The sequence below is a fragment of the Canis lupus genome, chromosome 37 (genome assembly GCF_048164855.1).
Source record: "Canis lupus baileyi chromosome 37, mCanLup2.hap1, whole genome shotgun sequence".
Taxonomy (NCBI): Eukaryota; Metazoa; Chordata; class Mammalia; order Carnivora; family Canidae; genus Canis; species Canis lupus.
Genome location: NC_132874.1, coordinates 22,548,265 through 22,576,057, shown reverse-complemented (window position 1 = coordinate 22,576,057; position 27,793 = coordinate 22,548,265). Strand labels below are relative to the sequence as shown.

General features: G+C 57.6%; 1 protein-coding gene across 3 annotated transcripts; it reads right to left on the bottom strand.

Moving 5' to 3' along the window:
- PXDC1 (PX domain containing 1) lies at nt 1-27,671 on the bottom strand. 3 transcript variants are annotated; one of them, XM_072814292.1, is made up of 7 exons: nt 27,351-27,671; nt 26,813-27,241; nt 13,381-13,472; nt 12,491-12,608; nt 4,255-4,366; nt 2,849-2,973; nt 1-1,044 (listed from the first exon to the last, which is right to left on the bottom strand). In XM_072814292.1, exons 2-7 carry the CDS (start codon nt 27,066-27,068, stop codon nt 716-718), a joined length of 1,032 nt encoding a protein of 343 aa, XP_072670393.1. In that variant the 5' UTR covers nt 27,069-27,241; nt 27,351-27,671; the 3' UTR covers nt 1-715. The 3 variants fall into 3 exon arrangements, with proteins under 3 accessions (XP_072670393.1, XP_072670395.1, XP_072670396.1); XM_072814294.1 differs by lacking the exon at nt 2,849-2,973 and having other exon boundaries at nt 26,813-27,652; XM_072814295.1 differs by lacking the exons at nt 1-1,044; nt 2,849-2,973 and adding an exon at nt 2,989-3,889 and having other exon boundaries at nt 26,813-27,664.
- Between the last annotated feature and the right edge of the window lie 122 nt (nt 27,672-27,793).

The following is a 27,793-nucleotide window of genomic DNA, read 5'->3' as shown; positions in this document are numbered from 1 at the left end:
TCCACGGGTAGAGTAATATGCTTTATTTAATTAAAATAGATTAAAAAACAGACTGTGTAAAAGAATTAGGATTCTCAATAATTTACTATTATTTACATTAGCAAATGTTGGTCGTTAGTAGACACCGTGAGGAGAGAAGCACACAGAGCCCAGACCCGCGGCGCCCGCACCCCAGGGGCAAAGGGGGGCTCAGTGCCTTCCTGACGACCCCCTCCTTGCAGGTCGACGTGGCGATGACGTCACTGAGGGCTCGGTAAGCAGCTCGGACAGCCTTGGGGGGTGGGGGACAGCTCTGTCCCCAGGCTGAAGGGCTGAAGACTTGCTGGCAGGCCAGGCGGGAACTCTTCCTCCTGAGGAGAACCAGCGCCTCCCAGTCCCGCTCACGGGCACCCGATGGGCCACGCCGTCTGTCTGCGGAGCCAACACGGTTCTCCACGAAGCTTCTGTGAAGAGCGCTCGGGCTGACACAGATCCTGCAGCTTCCGGGGAGAAGATGAAAGACAGAAATGCAAGCCACACGTCCCGGTTCCGGGGACGTCCTGGATTAGCTAACACCCCCGCCTGCCACCGGGGCTCGGCGACTTGTAGTGCGAGGCGGTGGCGGGTGGCGGGGGAGGCCGTGGGCCACTGCGCCAGGCGAGGGCTCCCCCCGGAGGCCCGGCCGTCCGGCGTCCCACGTCCCACGTCCCACGTCCTGAGGCACTTGGGCTCCCCGTCACCCGGGTGGGGAGCGGGTCCGGGCGTGCAGAGACCGGGAGGGACGAGAGCCCTCAGAAGCAGCAGGCTCGGTGACTGGCTGCCACTTGCGGGCGACCTGGGGTCGGGCCTCCTTCCTGAAGGCCCCCCGGCCCGGCAGGCCCCGCAGAGCCGCCCCGACCCGGGCCTGTGCCGCCGGCAGTGGGGGGCCGGGGGCGCCCAGTGGAGACTCAGTCCAGAATGTCCGTCTCGAAGGGGACCAGGTGGTAATAGGACAGGTTGGTGACGTAGGCTGCTGGGTCGTCGCCATCCTCGAGCTCGGAGCTGAACTCCCCGCCACTCTCAAACCTGCAACGGAAACGTCCAGAGGTGAGCGCTGGGCCCCCCCCGAAGCGGAGAGAAGGGCGGGAGGTCGCGGCAGGAGGGCGCCGAGGGGTCAGTGCCCAGCGCCGTCGAAGGGCCTCAACGAAGCTCCTCCCGCTGCCCGGGCTCGCGCCACCCGTGGGCACCGTCTTCTCAGTGCTGGGGGCGTGGGGAGCAGCAGGGTCACTAACCCCCAGCGGGCACTTCTCCAAAGACTATCACGGCTCTGGACGTCGCTGCCTTACAGGCTGTCCGCGCTCACCGTCTTCCCTGCGCTTTCCTTCACCCACGCACCCCACGATGGTTCTTTTTCTCTCTCTGGGGATCGCTGTGTCGAGCTCCGGGGACGCGCAGTGAGCAAGGCAGGGGACCGTCTGCGGGGCGGGAGCCCCCCACGTGCTGGCCCGCAGGCCGCCGCCCGGACCAGTGAGGAAAGCCCCCGAGGCCACAAGCTCGCGCCAACCGCATCTGTGGCACATGTGCCCTGGAGGCTCGGGGGACGGGGAGCTGGGGCGGGGGTGCAGGGGGCCCGGCAGGGGGAGGGCTCCTGCTGGACGGGGTGGGGGACGGGTGGTCCGTGGGGGGGGCAGGAAGTGCCAGGAAGGATATGTGCTCCAGGCACAAGGTGACGGACGCCTCCTGAACTCACTCCCCCGTGAACCCAAACCATTTCCACTCCTGTCTCACCCAGACACGGCCTGGGAAGCTAGAAAAGACACACAAGTACCTGAAGGACATTCTCCCCAGAAAGGGGAGCGGAGATGCTGCTTGTGCTTTTCCCACTTTCCTCAACTAAGGATCAGCCCAGACTAAGCGGGCAGCGCGGAGGTGGGCGGAGGGAGGCCGTCCGGGGGCGGGAAGGGCCCTGGGAGCCCGCAGCGCACTCCTGTCCCTGTGCCGTCCTGGCCTCGCTGACTAGCAGGGCCGAGCGGGCTCCACCGGGAAGGTTCTGGGGTGACCAGGAAGGAGGACCGTGAACCGAGCAGGGGAGCGCCGGCGACTGCTCCGCCTGGGCCAGGGGGCCGCGTGGGGGCAGAGGAGAGGCCCAGCCCCTGCACACAGGGCCCACCGGCCTGGGCGGCAGCCTGGGGACAGACGGGCCCGAGGGGGGCACACTTCCTCTCAGTCTCGCTTAAAAGTGGAGGAGAGGTTGGAAATCAGACAGAAAAGGTGCAGAGGCACGTTTTCCTCTCCATCCACAGTGAGGAGGGGGTGGCGATGTGTGGGGCCTGCCCTCATCCATCACAGGGGCAGGGACAGGGGTAGGGGTAGGGATACAGGCAAGGGTAGGGACAGGGGCAGGAGTAGGGGTAGGGGTGGAGGCAAGGGTAGGGGCAGGGGTAGGGGTAGAAGCAGGGCCAGGGGCAGGGCCGGCTCTTCCTCCTCGTACCACCTGCCCTGGGAGCCCTGGGAGCCCAAGGCTGGGGAGAAGGAGCCCTAGGCCCGGGCACAGGGTGCGCAGCCTCTGAGGCAGCAGGTGCACGGAGGTAAGACCAGCCCCCCGACTTCATTACAGGGCGTGCGGTCTCCTCCCCAAAACCACCATTGGCAAGGTCCAAGAGGCCTCTCAGATGCAGGGGAGGTCAAGCAGGGCCTGCATGCCTGCCTCCTCTGCAGAACTCCTCGCAGCCCAACCTCCTGCAAACGTGGCGGGGGGCAGGATGGCCTCTGAGGCCCCTGCCGACAGGAAAGCTGCCCTGGGATACTGCGGAGTGAGAGCCAGGACCCGCAGGACCCTCAGGATGAGGGGGTCCCCACCTGTCCCTCCCCCATCGAGGCAACCCCTCACCAGAAGCTCGTCCAATGAAGCTGAAGCATCTGTCCTCAGGTCGTGCACCTGATGCGCAGCCATCTGGGCCCTGGTGCCCGCCCCGCGCCAGCCCGCAGCTCAACCAGTGAGCTCTCTGCACAGGCCTATGGTGGGTGGATGCCGTGGCTGTCACGGCAGGGCACGCCAGGGACAAGGCCATTTCAGAGGGGGCCATCCCCGGCAGCCTGAGCAGCATATCCTCTAACCCAAGCGCTTCATGACCTGTGTCGTGAGGGAGCCTGTCCTCGTGCGTGTTTATCTGCAGCTCGGGGCAGGCGGGGGGACAGGACGGGAACTCCAAGGCCCTGGATCCCGGGCTGGACTGCTCATGGGCCCACGGGGAGACGCTGGGCACCCAGCGCTGCCTGCAGGCCCAGGCATCCCACCGTCACCATCTGAGATGTTTACGGTGACCCAGGAGAGCACGTGGGGCCCCACTGCGAGGAGAAGAGAAGCCAGGAGATGCTAAATCACTTCCTGGAGCTCGTAGAACCAGGGAGAGCCCTGGGGTGGGCCCCGCCAGGTGGCAGAAGCCAAGCTGTCGTGTCCTCCCAAGCTGCCGCCTGCCAGGTCCCAAGGACCTGACGGAGAGTGCACCCAGGAGGCTGGGCCTCCCAGGGACCCCAGGTGTTGGGCTTTCCTACAGCACTTGTCATGGTTAGGAGTTCTGTCTCTCATCAGAGGAAGGTGGTCTTCGGCTTTCCCGCCTTCACTAATCAGTCACATCCTCCCTCCCCTCAGAGCAGGCCCGGCAGGGTCAGGCTCCCTCCAGCCCGGAGCCAGAGAGACGCCCCCTCAGAGCCTGGAGAACCTCCAGCCCTGTGATGTGAAGCCATGCAGGTGACACTTCTCCCTGCAGAAGGCCAGGCCCTTGGAGCGAGGAGGCTTACGGCCCCCGCACCTCCCCACTGCCCAGCACAGCCCGGCCCTGGACACCTGGCAACTTCCCCTGCGTGCCGCCTCACAGCCAGCCACCTGGTCACGGATCACAAGGTCTACGAACCAAGCCCTCGCCGTCTTCTGGAAAAGGCAAATGCTTTAAATAAGTATCCAGGGATCCCTGGGGGGCTCAGTGGTTGAGTCTGCCTTCGGCCCGGGGCGTGATCCTGGAGGCCCGGGATCGAGTCCCACAGCGGGCTCCCTGCATGGAGCCTGCTTCTCCCTCCGCCTGTGTCTCTGCCTCTCTCTGTGTGTCTCTCGTGAATAAATACATAAAATCTTTAATAAATAAATGAATAAATATCCAAATAGAGGTAGGATGGCTCCGTGTTTCTGGCCATACCTACTTCGTCTAGAGCTGTCTGGGCAGTGAGCTCCAGTGTCTGGCGCCGGCTGGCAGTCCCTGGATCCCTTCTATAAAGCCATATTCAAATCCGTGCACTTACAAATGCTCTGTTGGGTCCACACCCAGGTGCTGGTCTTTTCCGTTTGGTATACTGTGGTCGATAACGATGGTTTCCGTGTTTGCTAAGCAAAATCCGTTGGACCTCATGATTTCTGAAAAATGAAAGCAACAAAATAAAGATTCGAGATGGGCCAGATTTTGAGCTTTTGGGCTTATGCCCATCTCCCTACTTCCGCTTCCATCTACTGCCCCAAGTTCTCCCCCACACCCCAAGAGGACGCTCTGTACCCGAGGCCCATTCTGGAACTCGGCCACATGACGCCAACCTCCACAGGAGCCCCACCTGAGGACCCTGTGCAAGCCAGAGGCACATCCCTCCCCTCCCCCCAGTGGGTTAAAGCCGGGTTAGACAGAGTGCTGAGCTCACGTCCACCGGTCTGGGTCCATCACACGCTGCCGTAACGCTTTGCACGGGCTACCCCATCTTCCCTGTGCTTGAGACGGGGATGGCACCGGCCACCAGCCTGGCTCGCTATGAGGGGCAACTGAGATCAGGATGCACTTTAAACCAAATGGGCAGGGGCACGTGGGGGGCTCGGCAGCTGAGCACCTGCCTTGGGCTCAGGTTGTGATCCTGGAGTCCCGGGATCGAGTCCCGGGATCGAGTCCCACATCGGGCTCCCCGCAGGGACCCTGCTTCTCCCTCTGCCTGCGTCTCTGCCTCTCTCTCTTGTCGCTCATGAATAAATAAATAAATAAATCATTAAAAAATGTTTTAAACCAGTACGCACAAATTTTGGTAATTTAAAAAGGCCAGCAAAAAAAAAAAAAAAAAAAAAAAAAAGCGTCTTTGTAGTCTACACCAGCTGCGTGGGGTTAGCTTCAGAGGGTGGAAGTCTGGTACTTAGGCAGCACCGGGAGAGGAGAAGACAGGCCGCCATGGCCCAGGCTGGGAGCCCGGACACCGCAGCCCGGCCCAACCAACCGCTGCACGATCTCGGGACTCTGTATCCTCAACTGGAGGACTTCAGAACAGTATTGGGTGATCTCCAAGGATCCCTTCCACTCCAGACTCCCATGGACTTCTGGATTCCATCACACCATCTGGTCCATTAAGGATAAGGAGCCCATGTGGCTTGACTGACTTCTAATGTCTGCTGTAGCTTTTATTTATATTTCCCCAGGGAGTGTGTTTCTGTCACTTTGGTAGATTAAATGCACTGCGAGAACTGAGCTGCTGCCCGTGACCAGTTCTTGGTGTTGGAGGTCTCCGGCCCTCCGAGAGGCTGCCTCAGCCCCTAACCGCAGCTCCTAGCTGGCCCTTGCCGGTCCTCTCCCATCACGCTTACCTCACCTTCCAAAACATGCTTAAAGTCAACTCCAAATTTCCGGGGCATTCTCAAATCCAAAGGATCATCCTCTTCCCATTCAGGGCCTCACAAACAGAAACACACAGCTCAGGCCAGCTCTCCGCTCCTCCCGGCCCGGCCCAGGCGGCGGAACACCCGTCCCTGCCCACCGTCTCCAGGGCATCTGCCACGGGAGTCGGGGGGATTGTTTGCTTTTCTCTTTTTTCTTACATCTTATCATTATACTAGATTATTTTATTCCCATGCGTGGCTGTGCTTTTCTCCCAAGTATGACTGTAACTTCCTGTTTATTTTTAATCTTCCCAGCTACCTGGTTCTCAGTTGGTCGAATCTCACTCCACGCCAAGAGAAGTAGGGAAACTACACAAAAACGAAGGAAGAGAAAGAGAAGATTTCCTCCTCACCCCCACAGGGAAAAACACTCTTCAGCAGTCAGATCGGCCAAGTAATTGCTACGACTCCACTTGACTCTCTGCAGAAGTGACACCTCCCGTCTCCTTGGTCCTTTGAAGCCCAGCAGGGTTAGTCGCACCATGGGTGGCATCCGCACGTGGCTCTTCCCTGCCCTCCCCACCCCTGCGGGCTGAAGCCCACCCGGAGCCCCCCTGCCCTCCCCTGTAGGGCCTGAAGTCATGAGCCGGGGGGGGGGGGGGCGGGGGGGCACCAGAACTGTGCACAGTCAGTGCTTGGAACCCTGGGGGTCAACGACATTCCTACGTGTGAGAAGATGTTTACCCAAGTCTGCGGGGACAGACTCCGGAGATGACTGCATCGTAATAAGAAAGACCAAGAGTCCCCCGCCTCGCGAATCAAAACGTGCAACAGCACAGAACCACTTTCTGTATTACTTTTCACTAACTCTGCCTCAAATGTGTCTGTCTCAGACGCACAGGAGACCCCAGCCTGCTGACAGCCTCTAGCCCTGTCTCCCACCCCTTTGCTAAGGGACTTTGGAGGGGAAAATCCCACATGTGAAAACAAATGTCAGTGCAGCACATTTCTTTCTCTTTCTCTCTCTTTTTTTAAAAGATTTTATTTATTTATTTGCGAGACAGCGAGAGCGGAGAGGGAGACGCAGACCCCCTGCCGAGCCAGGCGCCCGATGGAGGGCTCCATCCGAGGACCCCGGGATCAGGACTGAGCCAGAGGGAGGCAGACGCTGCACCATCCGAGCCTCCCAGGTGCCCCGTTTCTGGATGCAAAAAAAAAATCTATCTTACACATGACATCTGAAGGTCTGAGAAATGGGAGTCTTTACCAGCCCCCCCAAAAACAGATTTGTAACAAATCACTCCTTAACGTCCCTTGCAAAGAAACCTCTGTTCACAATCGTGTGGTTTAACTGTTTGAAAGGCCAGCTGTAAACTCCAGCTCTGCTACTCGTGCCCGGGAGCAGGTTCCCGCTTGCTCACTTTGTTCATCTGTGCAATGGGCATGAGGTACCCAGCCTAAAAGCACAGGTGGCGATGAAACGAGCGGGCATTTGTAAAGAACGTAACGAGGTGGGGCTCTGGGTAAACGCCAGGGACGCCTCTGTTGTCGCCAGCACCTCGTGTCTGCCGGGCCACGCAGACAGAACTGAAGAAACTGTTAGGGTTACAGGGTGTGCTCAGCTCTGCAGCGTCTCTTCCAGCCTGCACAGAATGCGGATGTCCCAGAAGTCCGCTTAGCACCTGTAGCAAAAGCCAGTGGCCCGGGGACTTGTTTTAATCCCCTCCGTGACTGTTCCACGAAGCAGCTCGCTTTCAAGCTGCTTCCCTGCGTTCACATTGTTGTCTCACGCGGAGCTCTGCTTCGCCGTTTCTGGACTATTTTGAGCTGATTTTCAATTTCAGAAAAGTCACCCAAACGGCACAGAGCTGTGCCGTGTCCGTCGGCCCCTGCTGGCGATGCCGACACTGCCCGTAACTGGGGTGCAGGGATCAGAGCTGGATCTGGCCACATACCTCCTGCACTCGGGCATCGCAGCCCCTTCCACTCCTGTCCCTTCCTTCTGTTCCAGGGTCCCTGTTGCGTGCGTTGCCGCGGCCTCGTTTCGTGCAAGCCCTGGTGGTCCCTTGGTCTCTCCTCCTCTCTCATGAAACGGGCTGGGGAGTGACTCTGTCCGTAGTCCCACCGCGTGTCTGACGCATCCCCTCCCCACATCCGTCAGGGGCTGTGTGACGTCAACAGGCCTTGCTCCTGGGATGTCCCTCAGCATCACTTGCATGAGGAGCGTCACCATGTTTACGACTCTTTGCAGTGAACGAGTTATCTCGGGGGAGATGCACTGAGGCTGTGCAAAATCTGTTCCTCCTCACACTTTTCCCGCTCATCTTAGCCTCTACCAAAGGCTCCTTCCCGCAACAATGACAGTTGGCGTTTGAACAAACCAGGTTTGAACTCCATAGGTTCACTTCTATGTGGATTTTTTGGGGAGAAATACAGTACAGTACTATAAACGTATTTCCTCCTCCTTAGATTGTCATAATAACATTTTCTTTTCTCTAGCTTACTTGTGTAAGAATATAGCATCTAGTGGATATAACATGCAAAATATTTGTCGATCAACTGTTTATGCTGTTGGTAAGGCTTCTGATCAATAAATAGTAGGCTACAATAGTTGAGCTTTGGAGGAGTCAGCATTGTACATGGATTTTTCTTAAAGGTTTTATTTATTTATTCATGAGAGACACACAGAGAGAGGCAGAGACACAGGCAGAGGGAGGAGCAGGCTCCATGCAGGGAGCTCGATGCAGGACTCGATCCCAGGACCCCGGGAGCATGACCCGAGCCGAAGGCAGACAGTCACCGCTGAGCCCCACAGGTGCCCTGTACATGGATTTTTGACTGTGCAAGGGGTGGAAACCCCTAACCCCTGTGTTCAAAGGTCAACTGCACTACAGTGGTGTGTGCTTGGTGATGATTTTTCTTTTCTTTCTTTTTTGCTGCAGCCGTGTTTTCATGTGCCCCATAGGCCATCATCATTCCTTCAGTTCCGTAATTCCTATGTTCTTTTTCTGCAGACATTAGCTCAGTCCTGAAAGCATTCGCACTGTAGCTTCCCTCTGTCCAAATCCTCTTTCCCATCACATTTTCAGTGTAGCCCAGCGATAGAACAGAACCCAAAGCACTGCCTTTTTATTAACTGGCGACCTGGACTAACCACGTACGGTGAAAATTAAGGTTGAGATTGTACAGATGCTTGGTGAATAAAATATGAAATTAGAATTCATTTCCAGCCTGTCCGCCCCCCCCAAAAAAAATCTGAATAATTAGATTTGGGGAGTGTATGTTGATTATATCAAGTAGGTGGATCACGACTGGGGTTTATGCTTCCCTTTTTTTTTTGAGATTTTACTTATTTATTCATGAGAGACACAGAGAGAAGCAGAGACCCAGACAGAGGGAGAAGCAGGCTCCATGCAGGGAGCCCGATGTGGGACTCGACCCCAGAACCCCAGGGTCACGCCCTGGGCCGAAGGCAGGCGCCAAACCGCTGAGCCCCCCAGGTGCTCCTTTATGCTTCCTTTCAAGCATAGACCCGGCCACCGTGTAGAAAACTATGTGTAAGTTTTTCTGATTCCATAAACACTTATTCTCAGGGGAGGAAGCCTGTGTAAGGCTGCCCCCGCTTCCCCAGGAGGCCTCAGCGTCTCCCTGGCAGCGGCCCCAGGATGTGGCTGGTGCCTGGCGCCACCTAGCGGAGCCCGGGCCACCCCGCCCCTCCGCGTGTGCAAGGAGCGGCTGTGCTTTCAGAGCCTCTGTGCACGCCTGGGTGCAAAGAGACACCCGGGACAGCCTAGGTCAGCAGCTGTCCCCCACGGTGCCACATCAGCAGCCCAAGAAGGCATTAAGAAATCTGAGAGCGGGGAGGAGGAAGGCGGGGAGCTGCAGGCCGAGGCGCTGCCCGAGGGAGTGCATTTAGCAGGACAGGCTGGGTGGGCAGGGTCTGTGAGATCAGATCAGCAGAAGGAAGTGGGGCCCACAGCCCAGCAAAACCCCAGCAGGGGGAGGCTGAGGGCCTGGAGCAGAGGGCCTGCGCTATGACAGGTGACAGCATCAAACAGCTAGAGCGACCCACACTCTGGCATCTGGCATGCCCAGAACGACCAGAGCCCGCGGCTGTTATCATGAACGTAAGGTTTCGAGAAGATGAGTGAGTCCAGGGAGTCGGAGTCCCGGGATGCCCGGGCTCAGCATTCAGGGTCTGTCCTGGGGCAGGGGGAAGGCTGAGGGGAGGCGCGTGGATGCTTCCGGGGGCGGGGGGCGCTCTCCAGGGCCTGATGCTCTGAGCCCGGGGGTCCCCGAATCTGTGAACACCCATGAAGGGGAACAAGACTAAATAACATGGCTTGTCCATGGTAGACCAGTTCTCCAAAGGGATGTTAGTGCCATTGTAGACACAGGTTTCACCAAAAAGTAGTTTGGAATTGACCATGGTTCATCGTCTCAATATATTTATTTCGTCACTCAGTGAATAAGGAAAGTGTATCTCATGTCCCGGGGGAAATGCCCCCTCCCCACCTGCACATCTGCACACTCAGGTAGCGGGAGGGCCGCTAGGCCTGGAGCAAACACGGGAAGGCTGGAAGCTTCCAAGGGAGAAGCCTCGGACTTGGTGCCCAAGCGACCAGGGTGGCTGAAGAGGAGAAGCTCCGGGAGACAGAGAATCTCAGGTCTGGACGTGGGGGAGAGGCTTCTCCCCGCATCCCCCCTTGGGAAGAATGCGGGGCCCCTGGCCTCTGAGGGGATGCTTGAGGCTTTCAGCAACCCACCTGCACTAGGTGTTCACAGACCCCGTCGTAAGGCAGCTCTGGTCGTTGCGCAGCGCGCCGTGCGGAGCCAGAGTCGCTGCAGCCACTGCCACCCATGGCAGCGTCCCTGCAAGCCAAAACCTGTCCTCAGCCCTCACGAACGGACCCGGAGAATGCGCTTCAAAGCTCACATGAGATGCTACAATTATCCCTGTGAAATCTCCCCTCATTATTTTCAGCCCTTTCGGATAAACATGGGTCGTGCGTTCATCCAAGCCACAGGTCAAAACAGCACAGCGGACAGAGGGCTGGGAACGTTCCAGGTTGCTGCGCTCCAGGAATTAATCAGCAGCAACCCCACGCAGCCTGGGTCTGTCCTCGTGCTTGGGGCCCTCAGGGTCGACCCAAAGCAAGGGTCCAGCTCCTGTCGCCAACGCAAGGCCCCCAAACAGTTCTGTTGCTCTTTGCTCTCTTATGTGCTCAAAACAGAAAGAAATAAAGCAAAACAGAGACACCAGTGCTGGGATGCTCCTGCTCAGGACCAAAGAACAGAGACTTGCCCAGGCTTTAGGTGACAGCATGGAAAACCCACCAGCACTGATAATTAAGGTCCTAGACCTGCATCCTATAAGACTGGAGTCAACAGACAGCCAACCAGGATAAATGGCACCATTTCTCCTATAAAGAGGGTTCTGGATCCTAGGTGCCAGCGAAGGAGGGATGCCCAAACACCCCTGTTCTTCTTCCTAAGAACACACAGGAAGCCATGTGGGGTGGACATCAGATGTAGCAGGCCCCAACAAACCAAGGCCTGACAGCCATCCTGTCCACATGCAGTCATGTCTAAATATGCTTTGCATTGCACGCCCCCACAACTTGCCCCCCTCTTCACCTGTCCCCCACATGCAATTAGGAATCTCATCCCTGCTGTGGCATGTAGCTCAGCAAGTATACTTTTCCACCAGGGACGTCGCCGCCACCATCCTGACCTGTCGTCCGTCTCCCCATCACTGTGACCTCCAATGCCTTCCTCGGACGCAGCTCTGGGCTCAGACGTGCTCTCCTCTGCTGATGTTCTGCATCACCGTCCTGGGTCTTCCTCCTGCCCTGTCCCTTCTGCTCTCCTCCTTCCTCTGCTCAGAAATAGAACACTGGACGCAGGTCCCTCCCCGCCCCCTACAGATCAAGGCCCTCCTTTGGCCCAGCTCTATGTCCTCTTACAGCCGCCTTTTCTCCCTTTGCGCCGGCCACACCCCTGCAAGACCTCCTCTCATGCCGCCCCTCGGGCCAAGCCACGCCGACTCTCCACTGCCTGGGGGAGCCCCGTGTCTGAAACTCCTGGGATGGAGCGTTTTCACCCAAACAGTAAAAGTCCAGTTTTTGAACAACACGTGCAACCAGACGTGGGAAGCTACCGAACAGGGCGAAGTGGCAGCGCGCCCTCCCTTCGCACCTACCGCCCAGCTGGGCCCCGCAGCTCCCCTCGGCTGCCGTCCGCTCTTACTGCCACCGCCACTCGCCTCCTCGGTGCTTGAAGGCATGGTCCAGCGCCAGCACCGGTGACATCCGAACCGCGCTCCCCGGCCTGTCCTGGGGCCCTAGAGCCGCATTCACTGCAGCTGTTTCGTGAACTATATTATTTAGCGGGATAGACAGCTGATGGCAGTAGTTCGCCTCCGAATGCCTCATTAATGTTTTCATCATTACACGATTCCTTTTTTTTTTTTTTAAAGATTTCATATATTTATTCATGAGAGACGCACAGAGAGAGAGGCAGAGACACAGGCAGAGGGAGAAGCAGGCTCCACGCCGGGAGCCCGATGTGGGACCTGATCCCAGGACCCCGGGGTCACGCCCTGAGCCCGAAGGCAGATGTTGAGGCTCAACCACTGAGCCACCAAGCGTCCCCCATTATACCATTTCTTAAGGAGGTTCCCATTCATAGACCAAGTTACTCGCTTTGGAAACTGGAAAAGTGCAAACTCCAGGCAGGTGGATAGAAAACACAGTTTCATAAAATCAGGTAACAGCCTCCACCCACTCTTATCATTCTTCTGGATCGTCTTTCCAGATCCCAAGGGTAGAAAGTGTGCCCAGCCATGAGACGGTGAACTGGAAAACCATTACCGACAGCAGCCCTGAGCCCCCACGCCTCCCCTGCAGCTCTTACCTGAGATTTTCACCGGACTCTGAAAGCTGGGTTGAATTTTATGTACGTTGTCATTTTTTAACACCTGATCCAAAGGAGATCGTTCAAAGAAGGTGAGCACAACTTCTGACCTAGAATACTGGGAAGGAGTGCATTAGTTACTAAAAACCAATCGTCCTTCGAGGGGCCCTGGTCTGATCCTAATGCCCCCCTCCCCCACTGTTCAGACGCTCCTTGGAACCGACCACTTCGATGAGGCCGTATTCCATTTACGAATGGCCTCACGTGGCAAAAATGCAAGGCCCCAGGGCCAGACAGGATGGAGTTACTAGAAGCAACGATGAGTTCCTCTGAGCACTTGGTACGCGCCAGTGTTTTGCACACATGTCCCTTCCCCTTACAATAAACCGAGTGCGCTGACTTTCCCCAGGCACAGCGGAGGAAACGGACGTCCCGGGACTCAGGCGGGCCCAAGTCCACCCGGGTTCTTAATCACTCCTCCACACAAAGCTGGCAAACTTCATTTAAAGGCCGTCTGCTGGTGTGGATGCTAGCCCTCTCCTTGGCTCCCATCCACCTTCTTCCAAAACACTCTCTGCAAGACTGGTGGGCTTCGGAACGGAGGCAAGGACGCAAAGACCAGGCCGTGGAGGGACCATGTCTCTTCCTACTCAATACCCCCTTGGCCCCTTACTTTCACTTCTTAGCAAGGAGAAAACAATAGGGCCATGAGACCCCGAGACCCCGCAGAGGCCTTCCTTCTCCCGGTCACAGCCGCCCCTCCCTGTGGTCTGATACCTCCAGGCAGGGGGCAGGCAGTTAAGCGGGCAAGCGAGCAAGGGGGTCGGTTACTGGGAAGCTGGCAGATGCGTCCCCAGCTCCACTCCCAGCCCAGCCCAGATCGTACTTACTTTGCACGGCATGCTTATGATGGTCTTGAGCAACTTCTCCACCTCGTTAAGCCTGGTCTCTATATCGTGGGCATCCTTTATGGCAACCAGTCCTAGAATTGAGACAGAAATGCCTAAAGTCCAAGAACCAGACCAGGAAACGTGCTCCTACGTTGAACACAGAGCAGCAGACATCGCAGTGACAAGGAGGCTGCTGCCCGGGTCACCCTCCACCAGATGCCCGGGAGTATTTACACAGCTCTCCCTGAAAGCCCAGCTCTCAACCTCATTCCAAGTTTCAGTGACCTAATGAATGATTCACATGTGTGCTGGGGTGGACGACGTCCACCCACAAGGAGAAGTCTGGCAGCCGGGGGACGGTGGGATGAGTGGGAAGGTAGGCGGAGGCCAGGGATCAAAGTCTGGGCCAGCCCCGGAGGCCCCCGGGCGAGGCCACAGCCTGGCCAGGGAGCTGCGGCCAGGGGAGGCTGCCCAGGACCTGCCCAGCCCCAACCACGCAAGGGGAGGGGGGCTTGCCTGGCTGGCCTCGGCTGACCTCCCCCCAGGGCCTATGCACATGGAGGCCGTGTTCAGACAGGTCATGTAAATGCTGCATTTGGAAGAGGAAAAAGGCCGACCTTTACCCAGAAAACTGCCAAAGTGGGTATGACTCACAGCACTTTCTAGGAATCTGAACAACGACCTGCATTACGGGTAAGGGGGTCCTGAGCGGCCCCTAGGAAGTGTAGCCTGGTGTTTGTAGGATGCTACAGCCGGCAGCCCGGGCCAGGTGTGCCTCCCCTCCGCAGCGTGAGGAACACAAGTTTTCCCAGTGGGTTTCTACACAGCGACTTCTCGGGCTGCAGGAATGACATTCCCACGGACACTGGCCTCTTCGCCATCCTCGGTGGGACCCAGCAACACGGTCCCCAAGAGCCACGACCAAACCAGATGCTGGAATCAGCCCGGAACCAGCATCAGTTGCTGAGTTTAAGTTTTTCAGGTCTGGTTTGGTTTGGTTTTGCAGGAGAAAGGCTTGCTTTTCAGGCAATTCATTGATTGAGACGACATAAGTAATGCAATTAATTTCCTAAATGACGTTAATTGAAATAAGAGGCCCAGAACATAGAGTCCAAGGAGCCGGGGCCCCCCAAACATAGGGCCAGGGCATGTCTGACAGCCTGGGCTGTAGCAGGGGATCCTTCACACCGGCCTACATCCGGGACAACTTCTAGGGAGTTGTTCCCTCACCTTCCTACAGCACCGGCCACCTCGGTGTCCGAGCGGCTGTCTGGTCCTGTCCCCTCCTCAGCCACGCAGGCCCGGGAGGCCAGCCAGCTGCTATTCAGGGGGCAGGAGCCCTAAGGTGGCTGGGGGGCCGTGGCTCGCCTGCTGAGAAGCCTGGGGCCTCTGTCCACACAGCCCAGGGACACACCCCAGCGTGACACCCCCCCAGTTACCCCCGCAGTCACAGGGACTGGGCCTTCTCCACGCTCTCCCCTCTTCCTCGGGTCACCAGGCCCCACCACGCCACCCTGCACAGTGTGCGAAGCGGAGAGAAGGAAGAAAATAGTGCCAGATTCTCAGGATGCTTCTTCCCCAGGCCCCAAATCCCTTGCTCGGACACACACACGCACACATGCACATGCACACGCACTCTATGCTGCCCTCTGCACCAAAATGCTTTCACCATCTGCTTCCTACAGGGGTGTCTACACAGGAAAAGGGGAGTCTACACAGCAAAACCCTCCAAAACATCATTTTCAAAGAGGGAACAATTTATTTAATCATCCCCACCGAGTGCTTCTCGATTCTAGAATGAACAAAACTATTATTAAAGTTCAACTTTCATTACCTCTAGGATACAGGTTTTAAATCAATCACGTTTATGACACAGTGATTGCGTTTTTTTTTTATTGCGTTTTTATATTCTGTAAGCACATTTGTAGGAAAATTCGCCTCTTGGATGGTCAGTGCATGCAGCGTATCTACACCCGCTTTCTAGTAAATAAAGCATGATTTAATGACCTTAAGTTATAGAGAGGTTTATAATTCATGCATTTTTGTCTTAGCGACATATTTTTGGTTACGTCTTTAATTAACGTTCAGCCCGTAGTTGGGTTCCTAACTTCAAACTTACATATACAGTTGGTTAAATACATTCTGCTATATATTAATTTTTTTTTAGGATGGCTTGATTTAGCGAATAAAACATGGAACACCTAGTGAAATATGAATTTCGGATAAATAGTGAGTAATGCAATAGTATCATGGGTAGACTTTTACTAAAAAAAATCATTTGCCGTTTATCTGAAATTCAAACTGAACTTGGTGTTCTATATTTTATCTGGCAACCCTATCTTCCTGGTAGGGTATTCTATTTTCTGGAATGAAGCAGAAAAGGGCAAGGAGTACCCCCCACCCCCGATTGGCCCCAGCGCACCTCACAGCTCTGTGCCCTGCGACCCCCCATACCCTCGTGCCGATCTCCAAGGTCCACGTGACCCAAACACAACCCCCCGACCTTGCCCCAGCTCCAGGCTCACATGTGGGGACACCCCACCCACCCCTTAAGGGGTGCACCCATGCCACCTGTTCTGTGAAACCCTGACCACATCAGACGGCGGAACCCCAGCTGCCTCTGGACTCCCAGAGATCTCTCCAGACCCCTGCAGCATTCACCGCTCAGCACTGCGACTGCCCCTGCACCTCCGGGTCTCCCCAAGTCCCCCCCAAGACAGCCGAGGGGAGCAGGTGCCGCGGCACGTCTTCCCGCCTCATCTGTCAGCACAGGGCCCAACACTCGCAAGGGGGTCCTTGTTCGTCGGCTGCTTGTTGGCCGAGGCGGGTGGCCCGGGGAGCCCGGAGTCCAGCCGCAGCCACCCCCCGCGGGTGGCCCATCGTGCACGGGCAGGACCGCGCTCGTGCTCCTGGGCTCCATGCTCGCCCGGCCGCCTGGGGCACGGGCCTCGCAGGACAGCGGCCAGCGGCACCGTGGAGGCGAGCAGGGCCAGCTGCCCCCGCCACCTGCCTGCACGCCCCTTAGCCACAGCCAGACGCTGCTCCTTGGAAACGTGGACACGCCTCAGAACAGAAGGGGGCCGAGGAAACTTCACCAGGCCAAGGAAGCTGCTGGAATCACTCACTGCGAGGACAGAAATGACAGATGATTACCTTTCAGCGGGGGCACACACTATCATTTGCTCCAGCTTCCCCGGTGGCGACCGAGCTGGCAATGTGGATCGGCTTGCTTTCTTTCTTTTTTTTTTTTTTTTTTAAGATTTTATTTATTTATTCCTGAGAGACACACACAGAGAGAGAGAGAGAGAGACAGAGACACAGAGAGAGACAGAGGCAGAGGGAGCAGCAGGCTCCATGAAGGGAGCCCAACGTGGACTCAATCCCGGGTCCCTAGGATCACCCCTGGGCTGAAGGAGGCGCTAAACCACTGCCCCCTCCCCCGGGCTGCCCTGGATCGGCTTTCTTAAGGTGTGGTCCCCCTTTTCTGGGGGAAGGCATCTATGAGGCACCAAGCAGCACAGGCCTCTCGCCCCGCAAGGGCCTCAGCCAATAAAAGGCTGAGAGAGTCAGGGAATGACGGATCCAGCTGAACGCTGTGAACCCCCTCCTGGCAGCCAGCCCCCCAATGCCCCCTGCGCGGGGATGAAGCGCTCTCACCTCTCCAAGCATCTCCCTGCAGCCTGGCCCACCCGCCTCTCCCTTCTTCCCGGCGCCCTGGACATCCTCCTTCTCAACTGTTTCCAAAGTGCCTCCCATCAGATGGCGGGTGCCTTAAATGTGTTAGGAAAATATTCTTCAGGAAGACCGACCCCAAAACGGCCACAGTGCATATATGAAAGAAATCTCCATTTCAAAATTTCATACTCACTGGGGTTCCTCCCTCCAGATTTCTCAGTTTCACAATGGGTGGAAAATCTAAACACCTGCTGCGACACCCCAAATTATCCTAAGTTCTCAAGATGCAACAGCAGCTGAAAGGTGAAGTCGTGAGCAGGATGCACACGTGGGACACTGGGTTACTTTTCAGGGGCAGGTGGCAGGAAGCGAGCCCATGGAGGACTGTCACCCTACACGCGTCATGTGCCCGGGGGTCTCCTCCGACCCTATCTGCTTTATCTTGCCTTTGTGACCAAGCAGCTTTGGTCTTTAATGGCTGGTAAAGCTTTTCCAAATAGCAACTGTGCATGGTAGATAACTATTTGAAACCTTATTTTCAAAAACAGGCTTCCATGCAATAACATAAATACTTTTGGCTTTTATGTTCTAAATATTGTGGAGGGAACGAGATTCCGCGTCAGGACAGGGATGCTAATAACAGAAACTGCAGGCGGGCAATGCTGGCGATCTCGCGCGGCCGTGGGTTAGGAGGCGGTCACCGCAGACGTGGCCAGCAGGGGATGCTAGTGCTCCGCGGAAGCCGCGGGGACCGCCTGCTGCGGCCCGGAGGGAGGCCTGTCCACCCGCACGTCTTGTTAACAAGTGGACTCCCAAGACTTCACAGCCCCCCGGGGAATTTTTCTAATTTCTGATAAAAGCATAGTCACTAATATAACCTCCATTTGTAAAATTCCTCTTCCACCCTGGTTTGCGGGGTGGAGGTTTTACCCAGAGCGGCCTCGAACAATTAAAGATCTGGATCCCAAAGACCCGTATACATGAACGTATATAAAATCACAGTGCGCCGGTTTAAACATAACGGGGAGCCAAAGATCGATTAGCCATGGGCAGCCAGGGTGCCCTTTTCTATCTATACTAGTTTAGCATCAAAAATTAGGAACCTGGGACGCCCGGGGTGGCTCAGGGGTTGAGCATCTGCCTTTGGCCCAGGGTGTGTTCCTGGAGACCTGGGATCGAGTCCCCCATCGGGCTCCCTGCATGGAGCCTGCTTCTCCCTCTGCCTGTATCTCTGCCTCTCCCCGCCCCCCCGCCCCGTGTCTCTCATGAATAAACTACTAAAATCTTTTTTAAAAAAATTAGGAACCCCAAATGTGAGTCTGTGATTTTCAGGATTAGCTTCCTTATGCAAACATAAACACCCGACTTATTCCTGGAACCCAAACTGAACATGCTGGAGTCAGCACAAAGGCTTATCAGTGGGAGGAGAAGGTGAACAAACCAGTTTCCTAAGCTCAGAAACCCTGGGTACAAAGTCCCACATTTTCAGTAAATGGAGGCCTTGGGATGAACACCTCTGGGACCTGCGCCAGGCCTCCCCTGCAGCTCGCCTCAGCATGCTGGAATCACACCTCAGTGCCTTCTCCCGTCATTCCAGAAATAAAGACAAGGTGCCTCTTGGATCCACTGGGAAGGAAGAGTGTCCTTTTGAAAGCACATTAAGAAGTGCCCATTACCCCAGGAACACGAGTGTCTTGAAGGACACTCACCCCATAGGGCCCTAGGGAAATTTTCTGTAAAGCAAACTTTCAAATGGAGTCAAATAATAAATTACATTTAAAGAGTTCCTTTTCCATTTAATAAATGTGTCCATCAACACACTAAACAGCAAGGCAGATGGCTTGGGTGGGGTGAGGAGAGCAGGGTCATCCTGCATGCATAAGACATATGTGTTCTTGGGCAGCCTGGGTGGTCCAGCGGTTAGCGCCGCCTTTGGCCCAGGGCGTGATCCTGGAGACCCGGGATCGAATCCCACGTCGGGCTCCCGGTGCATGGAGCCTGCTTCTCCCTCTGCCTGTGTCTCTGCCTCTCTCTCTCTCTCTCTCTCTGTGTCTCTCATGAATAAATAAGTACAATCTCAAAAAAAAAAAAAAAAGACGTACGCGTTCTTTAAGGGTGGCGTGTGGCAAGAATTTTAGAAGCAGAATACTTTAAATCTTCTAGGGACGTTTTCAACGCTGATTTCCTATGTACCTGTTTCCTAAACAGGTAGTCGACATTCAAGAAGTGGAGAGGAAGAAGTGATCTTCCTTGGAGCGTACCCTAGCTGGTCACCCTGCGCACACCTAAGCATCCCAGTGGGAGTCCTAAGTCCCCGGGAGCCCACGGTTACTCGACTCTGTGCGGGTCTCCCGGTTCCCGTGTGTGTGGCCTCACACAGCATTTCTGGAAGGACAGAAACCCTGTCTGCCCCTCGCTCCCAGCTGCTGGTGGTGCCCAGCGGGTTCCCCGTCCGTGTCCACGAGGCTGCCCTCGTCTGGCGATGCTCACACCTGGCGGGAGGAGGTGGGGATGCTGCTGGCGGTTAAGCTCTCCTCTGCATCTTTCCGAGAATGAAAAGCGGGGCAGAGGAAGGAGGAGGAGGACACAGAAGAGGCTTCCCTGTGGATCCAAGTACTTCCCCGAGGATCCGAGGAGGGGCTGAGAAAGGATCCTCCTTTCCCTGCTTCCTCCTGCACCTGCGAGGTGCTCCCTTGAACCACGTGCTCTCGTATGGGCAGGAGAGAGCGGGAGCCGGGCTCCAACGCACTGGCCTGGACGGCGCCCCTCCCGGGCCCCTCCTGGGCCCCTCCTCCCGGTGCCTCTTCATTATGCTCTCCCCATAAAAGCCCGATTCCCTTACTGAGGTTCCCACTTAGTGCATGTCAGAAGCCACTCGTCAGCTAGTCTGTCTTCAAACATCAAAGGTATTTAGGCCACACCATCCTCGCAAAACAGGAAGCACGCGTTCCCCCACTCATCCTCAGCTACCCGCCGATCCTGCTCTGCGCCCAGCGCCCTACCACGTGGCAGGGGTACCGTGGCGGGCAAGACGGGCAGGACCCCCGGCTCCCCAGAGCTTTCCTGCTAGCCGGGACGATGGACATGTGGCAAACGCTGGCCACAAAGAGTAGGGTGTCACCTGGGCGGGGGGCAGGGGGTAGGAAGACTCACAGCGGGGGACCACCCTCTCCAGGGTCGGCGGCCTGAAGGGTGAGCAGACACAGGGGGGCAGGCAGGGAGGAGAGCGACAGGCAGTAGAGTCAGGACGTACGTAGGCCCCGAGGAGGCCAGATGGCGAGGATTGAACGAGCAGGGCCTGGCAACCCGCGTTAAGGGCTTCGCCGCGTCGGCTCCGGTCACAAGAACTCCACCCACTTGGCAGTTGTACTTCTCATAGTGATACATACACCTGCCCCGAGATTCCACAGCGCCTGCCCCTTGGGACATTGCCCCCGGAGCACAGTCCCCAAGCCTGATTCACGTCAAGCACCAAATCCTAGTTTCTGGATCAATAAGGCCACAGGCTCCGTCTGCAGGGGTCCCGCAGAGGTAACGGTGGCGAGCCCCTCTGTGGGCTCTCTCTTTAGCCTGGGCAGGGGCTATCACCACCCCTTCCTCCTAGGGACACCAGGATGGGGGGCCACCAGGAAGAGGATGCCATCAGGAGCAGCTGGTGGGGCGCTGGACCAATGAGCGCCCACCTGGATGGCTCTCGGTGGGGACGCTGCGTGTTCCGGAACAAAGGACAAAAGCTCTGGGGTCCTCCGTCCAAGGCCGGCAGCTCTCACAGAGAAGAGGCTTCCCTGTGGATCCAAGTACTTCTCCAAGGATCCAAGGGGTGTCCAGCATGGTTCTGGGTACCCGGTGGCTGTCACTGCCTGGGTCCTCCTGCAGCCCTGCCCGCAATACCATCATGCGATTTCATCAATCATGCACCCATGGCTCAGGGGACCAAGCAACTGCCTGAAGTCACTGCTCTAGCAGCAGGGGACAGAGCCAGGGGCATCTGAATGCTCACCTGTCTGCTTCCAAAGACCATGCCTTCAACCTCTCGGCCTGAGCCTCTCGCACGGGGACCGTGCATTACCCCCCAGAGAGTCACTACCCCTCCCGCCTGCACCCTGTATCCCCAATCTTGCAGGGCCTTGGGGATTTTCTTCCCCAGGAAGCAGGATGGGCTTCTAGTGGGGTTAAGACACTGTCTGTAAAAGTTTTAACCACGCTGTTCCTACCCTGGGCCCTCCCTACCCTCTGTCCAATTACTGCTCCTACGATTTTTCCTGCTGATTCTAAGTTGCGTATCAGCAAAGGGTGATTAAGATGTTTTGTTCTTAATACAAATATGAAAACTCGCCAGTATAAATTAGCCGAAGGGCTAAGTGGCTCTGTTCACAGTCATGACTCAGTGTAGGGGGTGGGGTAAGGAGGGTGGACAGGAGGCATCTGGGTGGAGGACAACGTCAGACAGCACGTGTGTCTGTGCTGGGGCGCAACACCACTGCGCTGCCACCGCAGTGGGAGGCCTCAGTTTGGCAGAAGAGAATGGCGCGCAGGCCCCTCGCCCCACCCACCAAGGAGAGGACAACGCCCGGGGAGCTGCTCAGGGCACGGACACGGGGACCAGTCTTCAGTGATGACAACCCAAAGTGTCCAGTGGATGCCTACTGTCACCCAAGGAAAGTAAAAGTGAGCACAAATAGCAATAAAAAGCGATTTCAGTGGACCAGCAACGCCAACCCTGGTGAGGACGCGCATTTCAGCCTGCTGTGTCCGGCACTCGGTCCCCAGGACGCCACAGAGGGCGGCCTGTGGCCGAGACCACTTGGGCAAAGTGCATGCGGGGTTCACGCTCACTACCGGCCAGTCCTCACTCTCCAGAACGCCACCCCCACCCCCACTCCAGAGCTTTGCTGAGAAGTGGCAAACAATCAAATCCCCGTAGTTTCACCAACTTTTGTGCATGGCGCGGTCACCTTCCACCGGCACTTGGCAGCTTCCCTCTCCTTGACCCTTCACAATGCAGAAACACCTTCTGCCTTTTAGAGGAGTGTTTGTCAAACAGCAGAGAAACATGAGGCCCAGGCTTGTTTTAAAATGGAAGGGGACCTGGGTCCCTGTGGGCCAGCCCGGGGGCAGCCAGGGGCCACCAGGAGGCTCACCAGGCTGTCTGCCGAGAAGCAGGCCAAGCGTCTCCTTGGGAATGCGGTGGAAAGTAACTGTGACCTAGAAGCGACCTCCCTAACCACCGATGTAAGTCTCTGACCGGCTCCTTCTCTAGCTGCGAGGTTAGGTCGGGTCACTCGGGGCCCACGGCTGCTTCTGGGATCTGATGGGACAGGATCGCAGGCCCAAGAGCCCATTGAGCCGCGTGGCCACTTGCAGAGAAAGGAGGGGGCCCTGGAGCACCGGGCGGCAGCAGGGTGCACCTCTGGGAAGGGGACGCAGCAGAGGGCAGAGAGAAGGGCAGGCCCCGGGGAGGGGGACACGTGGCACTGGGCCGGGCCGCCCGGGGCCTGGGAAAGCTCTCCGGTGCACACGCCGCGTACGAGAGGAGATCCAAAACTACACCTGTGAGTCAAACCCCCTGAGAAGTGGAAGCTGCCCGCCAGAAGGGGCGGGAGGCCCTCCCGAGGAGCACTGCACAGTGTTGGGGGGGGTGGGGGCGTGTCAGAGCCAAACAGGACGCGGCAAGAGACGGCCTGCTGCCCCGGACCCCAGTGGCAGCCGATCGTTTCCCAGCCACTCTCACCGGGAGAGTGGGCCCAGCCGCTCTGCAGTTTATCTTCCCACATTACAGGGTGTTCTCCCCTCTAGTGCTGGGAAGGGAACAGACTCCTCCCCTGCGGCCCCTGAGAGACCGAGTGGGCAGGCTCAGGGAGCACGGGGGGGGGGGGGGGGGGGCGTGGAGCTGGGCACGTGCATCTGCGTCCAGCCCTTTCCGATACTACCCTGGGTGCCTTGACTCTGCTCCCCAGAAACTCAACTCTAAGAGCGTGGATGAGCACGCAGCTAGGCAGGCGTCCTCAGTGACAGGGACGACACGGACCTGTATGATAGCACATGCCCAGGCCCTCAGTGATGGGCCTTACTTGGAGAAAATGCTGGAATGCTTCATTCCAGCTGAGTCCCGCTACTGGCCCTCCCGTAGGCGCCCGCATGCCTCCCGGTGAGGGGCAGGTTCCACTTCTCAGGCTGAAAGCTGCAGACTGGTCCCGACACCCCTTGCCCCCCACATCTGGGCTGTCAGTAAATGTCTTGCCTTTCCCTGCCAGACACATCAGGGTTTGGCCACTTTTCATACCTGCAGCTGCACCTGGCACGACAGCCTAGCACCTGGCTCTACCCCCATCTCCTGGCCTCCCCTTTGCCCCACTCCAGTCTTTCTCAGCACAGAAGCCAGAGTACACTCAGACCTGCCCACTCCCTCTGGCCTGATCACCTACTCCCCGCATCCCTCCCCCTGCTCCAGCCAGGATGGCCTCCTCCTCACTACTGGAAGCCGCCGGTCCTAGGTATTGATAAAGCGGCTTGTTCTCTCCCTTCCTTCAGGTCTGGACTCAAATCACTTCCTTTGAGACTTTCTGGAGAACCCTATTGGAGGAAAGTTAACTCCTCCCCCTAGAAGTCATAGCCCCTCTCCTTGTTTATGTTTTTCCTTCTGAATACTTATCGCTGTCTGATGTATTATTTATTTATCTTGTTGATCGGTGGATTTCTCCTCATCATGATAGGAGAATGAGGACAGGGGCTCTTTTGGTCTCTTCTGATCACTGCTGGGTCCCCACCACCTAGAATGATGATGCCTGGCACATAGCTGGCATTCAGCAGACACTCGCTGAATGAATCAATGTGAAACTGAAATGCTGGATCTCACAGTAATTAAGAATCAAAGATCACTGACTACTTTGGAAATAGAATCTCTTGCTGGTAACGTGGATGGCTCAGACTTCACAAGGCCTGACACTGGTGCTATAAAAACAAAACAAAATCAAAATTGTCAAAGAGCCCCAAACAGTCAATCAGAGATTCTGCATGTCTGCTTTAATGTGCAAACCTTCCCAGATGTCAGAGACGGAACAGGCAGGAGACCGTGAGCGTGGTCAGGAAACCCTGAACCACGTAAGTATCATGTAGAGGGAATTCAGGCTAAAGACTCAGCCCCACTGGTGTGGGGTGTAGAAAAACCAAAAGGAACCCTTTGGTTACCCCCAATATAACATCCACGATATCCACAGGAACCAGCCGTCTCCATCTCCTTGGGCTGGGGCACGAGAAAGGCTGGGGTGGGTGCTTCAGATCCAGAGGAAGAAGGGGGTGAGGTAGGAAGCTGAGATTCTAAGAAAAAAGGACGGGGGACATAGCAGGACAAGTCCTGAGGTCAGCCCTGCCCAGGAGAAGGCCAGGAAGGTAAGTGAGTGAGCACTGTCCCTCCACGCGTGGAAGGCTTGATGTGCCTTTACACGTGTGCTGCTGTGAAATGTTCAAGGCCCATCAACGGTTGCTGAGTCTAACACCACAGTGGGTGTGCAAAAGGGAGAAAAAAGCACAATCTCTCCACATAAACATTCTTCCTCACTGCAATACTTGGGAGACTAAGGAAAAGGGCTCAGCACCCCCTTGATGGCAGGCAGATTCCAAAATGCAAGCCGGGGCCAAGGCTTTCACCCCGCGAGACGGTTCACTCAGACACGTATAAGAGCTACCAGCCTGCTGCCAGCCTGAGCGCTGAAACCCAGAGCTGCTCACAAAGCTCGTTAATAAGAGTGGAGAGCGCACATCTAGCCCAGCCCAGAAGTAGTTCAATAAATTTCCAGCCAGAGAATCTGATGGGGTATTATACTGAGAAAACCTGGCAGTCCCCGTACAACACACGCATCCGGTTGCCTTTTGTATTTACACGTGTTTATCCAGACTGTCTTTTAATGCAAATAATAAATCAGCATGGAAATAAAGTAGACTCTTCTCCTACGTTACTATTAGATATGTGACTCCGTGAACAATTTCCCTGGACTTCAAAGAACCGAAGAAAGAAAAAGGGCTTCCCCTGGGATTGTACAACAAAACTCAAGTGGTGCTGGGGGGGAGGGGGGTGCAGTACCAGCGCGCCACCGTGCAAAGAATCAAAGACCCGGATAAAGAATTAAGGGCAGCCCTTCCTCTGGTCCCAGGTCCCCATGTCCTCCCCTCCAGGGGGTGCTGGGCCAGCCCTCACGGAGGTCTCTGTGAGCAGGACTCCAGCCCAGGCAAAGAAGGCCAACAGTTGCAGCACAGAGCCTGATCCACCCACCCAACCACTGGTCTTCTCCTAAGCACCTCCACCACCCCCTACCTCCCCCAGCAGCACAGCCAACACCCAGTACAGTCTCTCCCTCCTTGGGACACTTGAGCAGCTATCCTACCCCGCTGAGTCTTCTTTTCTCCCTGGGAATCCCCCTCCTCCTAAACCTTCCCTCACTTGTAAGCACTTCACTCCTCACGGACACTCTCCGTGTCTACACTTCAGGAACCCAGAACTGACCCAGCACATCCAGCACGCGCACAGAGAGGTCAGAGCCAGGGCGTGTGCAAGGCAGGTCCAGCGCCTGTCACTCAGCACCCTCCTGCCCCAGGCAAGTCGTTCTCACTACCAGATCCCAGGGCCTCCTCCTCCTCCACACTGGCCACAAGCCCTGCCGGAAGCAGCTGATGCCGAGGGTGACAATAACAGCTAGCATGCAGGGAGGACCTACTATGGCCACACACTATGCAAGGCATTTTCATCCTCAACAACAACAACAACAACAAAACAAAGTAGGAATAGTACTGTTACAGGGGAGGAGCCCAGTTCCAGCCAGCTGGCCTGCCTGGGGCGACAGCGGAGCTGTGCCACCTGACCCCAGTGCGACCTGGCAAGGGGAGGGGAGGGGAGGGGAGGTCACCTGCCCTGCCAGCTTGCAGGGGCTCTAATTTGTTAATGGCCAGTCTCATTGCAGCAAGGATGTAAGTCGCCGCGTCAGCTGTTTCTTCATCTAAGCTCCCCTTTGTGGGCATTCATTGGTTAAAAAGAAAAATAAAATAAAGAAAGTACAACATACACACCCAAACAGCAAACCCAAGGAAAACTGCTGCCCCGCTTGGAATAATACTAAGCCATCTCCAGAATGGCAGAGAACGTGAGCATCTGGGGAGCCAGGAGAAGCGCGAAAGGCAGGCCCTGTGGCTCGGGGCTTTCAAACTTGCTGGCTTTGGGAGCCTTTCCAAAGGCCGCGTCTGCCAGAGGATGTGTCATGAGAACTGGGCTAATTACCCACAGGATTCAGACACGGGGGCGGGGCAGTCAGCAGGGGACGGAGGGGTTATCTTTAGGACCTGGGGGCAGAGCAGCAGCTGAGGAGACTAGTTTCCAGCAGCCTGAGCTTCAGTAGAGGCCCCGGAGGCCGCGCGACCCGCTTGGAAGACGGGGAAGGACGGCCCAGGTGAAGCGCGTGGTCAGAGCGCAGGTGCCGCACCTGGTGAGGGCGGGGAGGCTGCTCGGGGCCCCGCAGGCTTCCCGGGCCCCTTCCCCCCTGGGGGTCCCCAGGAGCCGGGCATCCTCGTCCCGGGGGAGGTGGGGGGACCCGAGGCGCAGCCCTTCCAGGGGCGCACTCCCAGGGCGGACCCCCCTGCCCTGGGCCGGCCAACGACGGGGCCCCGGGGCCGGTCTGGGAGTCGCCGGAGCGCCCGGAGCCCCGGAGCCGGCCCCTCCGCGCGCGCGTCCCCGACCCGACCCGACCCGGCCCGGCCCGACCGGCCCCACCTTGGCGCAGCGGCGCGCGCGCTAGCTCGGGCCGGTCCTCGGGGAAGGCGTCGCGGAGGCGCTGCCACAGGCGGCCCAGGTCGGCGAGGCTGCGGTGCAGGTACAGCACGCTGCGGTCCGACCACTCGGTGCGGATCTCGAAGAAGTCCTCCTCGTCGCCGCGCCGGCCCACGATGAGCCTGCGGACGCCGTTCACCCAGCAGCCGCGCACGAACATGTTCACGAGCGACGTGCCCTCGAACACCGCCGAGGCCATGCCGCGCCGCGCATGCCCCCGCCGCCCCCGCCGCCCCCGCCCGGGGAGAAGCGCTGCCCCGGGTCCGTCCGCGCCCGCGGCCTGGCCGGGGTCTGGCCGGGGTCTGGCCGGGGTCTGTCCGGGGTCTGTCCGCGGCCGGGGTCTGGCCGGGGTCTGTCCGGGGTCTGTCCGGGGTCTGTCCGGGCCGGGTCTGTCCGAGGTCTGTCCGGGCCGGGGTCTGTCCGGGGTCTGTCCCGAGCCGCGGTCTGTCCGGGGTCTGTCCCGAGCCGCGGTCTGTCCGAGGTCTGTCCGGGCCGGGTCTGTCCGGGGTCTGTCCCGAGCCGCGGTCTGTCCGGGGTCTGTCCCGAGCCGCGGTGTGTCCGGGGTCTGTCCGGGCCGGGTCTGTCCGGGGTCTGTCCGGGGTCTGTCCGCGGCCGCGGTGTGTCCGGGGTCTGTCCGGGGTCCGTCCGAGGTCCGCCCGCCCGGTCCCGCCCGCCGGGCCCCGGCCTCCGAGCGCACTCCCGGGGACGCGCGCCGAGCCGGGGGCGGCCGAGCCGGCCTTTATAGGGCCGCTCCGGTCGACGTGGGGCCGCCGCCTTCCTGCCTCCTCGGGCGAGCGGACGCGCCGCGGGCTGGGGCGGAGGGGGCGGCCCGGCCCGCCGCGCCCAGGCCCCGGCACCCCGGCCGCCTCCCGGCCCGCCCCGCCCCGCCCGCCTCCCCGCCCGCCGCCGCCTGCCCCGCCCCTC

Coding starts and splice junctions, on each gene's coding strand:
- PXDC1 (XM_072814292.1), bottom strand. CDS start 27,068: ATGGCCTCGGCGGTGTTCGAGGGCACGTCGCTCGTGAACATGTTCGTG. Junction 13,473..26,812: donor GCGCGCGCCGCTGCGCCAAG/GTGGGGCCGGTC, acceptor TCTCAATTCTAG/GACTGGTTGCCATAAAGGAT. Junction 1,045..2,848: donor CTTCATTGGACGAGCTTCTG/GTGAGGGGTTGC, acceptor TTTCCGTTGCAG/GTTTGAGAGTGGCGGGGAGT.